The sequence below is a fragment of the Gymnogyps californianus genome, chromosome 28 (assembly GCF_018139145.2).
Source record: "Gymnogyps californianus isolate 813 chromosome 28, ASM1813914v2, whole genome shotgun sequence".
Classification (NCBI taxonomy): domain Eukaryota; kingdom Metazoa; phylum Chordata; class Aves; order Accipitriformes; family Cathartidae; genus Gymnogyps; species Gymnogyps californianus.
Genome location: NC_059498.1, coordinates 6869741 through 6873331, shown reverse-complemented (window position 1 = coordinate 6873331; position 3591 = coordinate 6869741). Strand labels below are relative to the sequence as shown.

The 3591-nt window shown below is 49.9% G+C and overlaps 1 protein-coding gene across 1 annotated transcript; it reads left to right on the top strand.

The window, feature by feature from the left end:
• On the top strand, window positions 1-3591 carry LOC127026783 (keratin, type I cytoskeletal 19-like). Its single transcript, XM_050912092.1, has 7 exons — window positions 1-534; window positions 913-995; window positions 1273-1429; window positions 1528-1689; window positions 2028-2153; window positions 2291-2517; window positions 3504-3591. Exons 1-7 carry the CDS (start codon window positions 1-3, stop codon window positions 3589-3591), a joined length of 1377 nt encoding a protein of 458 aa, XP_050768049.1.

Sequence of the window (3591 nt, the reverse complement as noted above, 5' to 3'; positions counted from 1 at the left end):
ATGAGCTGTGCCGTCAGGCAGGTCGTTACTACCTGTTCCCAAGGCAGAAGCAGTGCGGGCAGCTCTGCAGCTGGTAGTGGAAGAAAGGTCTCCTCCGCCTCCTCGGGAAGACACGCTGCCTATGACTTAGGTGGTGTGGTTGGCAATTTTTCTGGTGGCAGTTTAAGTGAGGGATTACTTGGGAAGCAGCTGAGCGCCGGCAGTGCTACCGGTGGGAGCTTTGGAGCTACTCAGAGGGCTTGTTCTACTCTTGGATTCAGCGGTGGAGGCATCTGCACTCGAGGCGTTGGTGGTGGTTTCACCAGGGCCAGCGCTGGTTGCGGTGATGGGATCTTACTTGCTAACAACGGAAAGGCGACGATGCAGAACCTCAACGACCGCTTGGCCTCCTACCTGGACAAGGTGCGACTCCTGGAGGGAGACAATGCTGACCTTGAGTGCAAGATCAGGGAGTGGTATGCCAAGGTAGGGCCCAGCTGCGAACCACGGGACTACAGCTGTTTTCATAAGGAGATCGAAGACCTTCAAAACCAGGTAAATCATTGTTTTTCAAGAAAATCCTAATATTTCTTTGGGCTTTGCTTTCACATGTGGATAGACCAATGTCAAATGGCAGAGGTAATAGCTATGTCTCTGGAGGTGCAGATGAAGCAATACTGTATGTGAAATGGACGGTTTGAGGGAGGAGGACACTGCATTTACAGAGAACCGAAGTTTCAGCACAGCCTGCTCCACCAAGCTGGCACGCGGGTTTCCCCACTGTAATGCCATCTAACTGATTAATAATCCCAATATATGGAATCATTATAAAATAAGTGTGTTGCATTACCCCAGGCAGGTGTTTCCTCCAGGGCCTTCTGTAGCCCGAGGAAGCCACAAGCCCGAATCTCTCTCCTGCGTCTTTTTTTCCAGATCCTGTGTGCAGCCATGGATACTAACAAAATCCTTCTGAATATTGATAACAACAGGATGACTGCTGATGACTTCCGAGTGAAGTGAGTACGGTCCTGTGCTGGACTGAGGGGTTCACACTGCCTGTGGAAGGGTAGGCGAGCGGTGGTGATGGGGAAATCCTAACCCTCTGCTTGTCATGCTGCTGTATTAAAACGCAGATCTCTGTGAAAGGCGTGGATACCATTGACAATGTTCATAGCATTGCATGCCTGAAGCGAAAGAAGAACTTGATCCTAAATTTTTTCCCCACAAACTCAACTCAAGGGCTTGCCATGGTTTACTGACATGCTGACCTTTCTTTGTTGCTTGTGGCTTAAGGTACGAGACTGAATGTGGTCTCCGGCAAAATGTGGATGCAGACATTTGCAACTTACGCCCCGTCCTGGATCAGCTGGCCAGCTGCAAGACCGACCTGCAGCTACAGTGTGAGGCTTTGACTGAAGAGATGTGTTGTCTCAAGACGAACCACGAGGAGGTTAGATTGCCCCTTACGCTTAGAGAATTAAGAAGAAAGAAGAAGGACAGTCCCCCCAGGTGTCAATATTACTGATATGGTGCACGTATTCTCTGCAGGAAATGAACTGTCTGAGGAAACAGGCGACCGGAGATGTGAGCGTGGAGGTCAATGCCTGTCCTGGCCCAGACCTGAGGAAGATCCTGGAGGATCTGAGGTGCCAGTATGAAACGCTGATGGAGCGCAACCGCAAAGAGACTGAGCAGTGGTATGCCTGCAAGGTACTATATACATGCAGAGCTGTACCCTACTCTGCCTGTTGGGGGAAAAGGGAAAAATGGGAGATTAAGAACACTTACTGGAGAGGTCTTAATATCAGCAATTGTGTCACAGATGCGCTCAGCATCTAATTGTACTGCCCAGTTTCAGTGTTCTTCTGTTCATGGCAGAGGGGCCACCACATAGTGTTACAGGGTCATAACGGAATAAATGGGGGGGCTTCAGATTTGGAAATACTCAGGTGCACTGCAGGGCGTGCACAAGCAGTGTGGTGAAGCCCCTGCTGTAACGAGATGCTGTGGGGAGGTGAGGAAACGGCTGCTCTTTTCCAACTTTGCAGGTGGAGGAGGTGAATCTGGAGGTCATCACAAGCAGCCAGGAGATCGAGTCAAGCAACAAACAGGTCACTGAGCTGAGACGTCAGCTGCAGGCCTTGGAAATCAATGTACAAGCCCAGCTCACCATGGTAGGTGATGCCACTACCATTCACATCTCAGACTCTCCAGCTCTCTTTAGAAAGCTGCATGACCAGAGTCGTACCTGTAACCAGCCGGGCTAAGCTTGCAGCATACCCAGGTACCTTTGTGTTGTTTCCACTCTCAGAAAGAAAACCTGGAATCCTCTTTGGCGGAAACCGAATGTCGCTACAACAAATACCTGGCTGAGCTACAGAATCAGATCTCCTGCGTGGAGCAGCGGCTGGCTGAAATACGAGCAGAAATGGAGTGCCAGAACCAAGAATACAAGACCCTCCTGGACGTCAAATGCCGCTTGGAGCAGGAGATTCAGACCTACCACTGCCTGCTGGAGGGGGGACAGCACGACATCATGTATGTAGACTACAGGCAGACCCGGGCACAGTAAAATCTCTGTGCTTTGACTTACAGGGATACGAAAATTCGTGATACCAGTGGTAAAAGCAACACTGTGGTGAGGAACCAGTACTGACCTGTTACCAGACAGGGCCTGTTAGCAAACCACGAGGCATTTGAGGATTTGGCTCTGATAGATGTCCAAAATGCAAGCCAGAGACCATTCCCCCGTCTTGGGGCAGTGAAGGCGGCTGGGAGAGGCCCCCAGAGCTGTCCCAGCCACCCGGGCAAGGCGCAGCACCGCAGCTTGTTAAAGGACGGTTTTCATTGTGAGCTGCGCAAGGTCTTTTATGAACACTGTCATTTAACTGAGTTTTATTGGCTTTGCCACGGCTAGACAGGATTAGGGACTGGCAGTTAAATTAACTGAAACAATAAATTATCTAAACATTTTCAGTTTCACACAACAATTTTAATTAAAGTTTTGGGAAATTTAATTTGTATGCAAAGCAGTTGGCTCTTCCCTGCCTCTCATTGACTGAGATTTTGAAACAGCGAGGCATGCTGTTAATCTTATAAATGGCTGCGTACACACATAACCGGCCTGAGCACCCACCTGCTCCATTAGTTTGGAAAAAGAGGTATTTTAATGGTGACGCCCTGAGGTGGGCTCTCCTGAACTCTCCAGTCCTAAATTAGTTATGTGAAAAATCAGTTTTTGTTCCAAAATGCCAGTTGCAATGGATGAAATGACACTGTTAGAGCTTGTCTCAGAGCCTGGGGTAATCCTGAGCGTGTCAAGGTGGAAAAGCAACAGCTGTCAACAGACAGGCAGGATGGAAGATGTGCTAATTGTTGCTCTTAATGACCCTCGTGGTTCGAGGGGGAAATGGCCAATGGTGACTGAAGAGACACAGCTAAAGCCAACCCTCCAGGTCACGGGGCAGATCTCCAGGGCGTGAATGTCGGGGGCTTTGGTTACCAGAGCTGTCTCCTTTCCACAGAGGGCCTGTGGGAAGAGGAGTCCCTGCAACGTCGGCTGGAAGAAGTGGTGGGCTTAAAGCCAGCCTGTGTCAGCCATGCCTGCCCTGA

Bases quoted from the DNA above. Each gene is read 5' to 3' on its own strand.
- LOC127026783 (XM_050912092.1), top strand. From the start codon at position 1: ATGAGCTGTGCCGTCAGGCAGGTCGTTACTACCTGTTCCCAAGGCAGA. The intron at 996-1,272 runs GTGAGTACGGTC...TTGTGGCTTAAG, and splicing joins GCTGATGACTTCCGAGTGAA to GTACGAGACTGAATGTGGTC. The intron at 1,430-1,527 runs GTTAGATTGCCC...TATTCTCTGCAG, and splicing joins TCAAGACGAACCACGAGGAG to GAAATGAACTGTCTGAGGAA.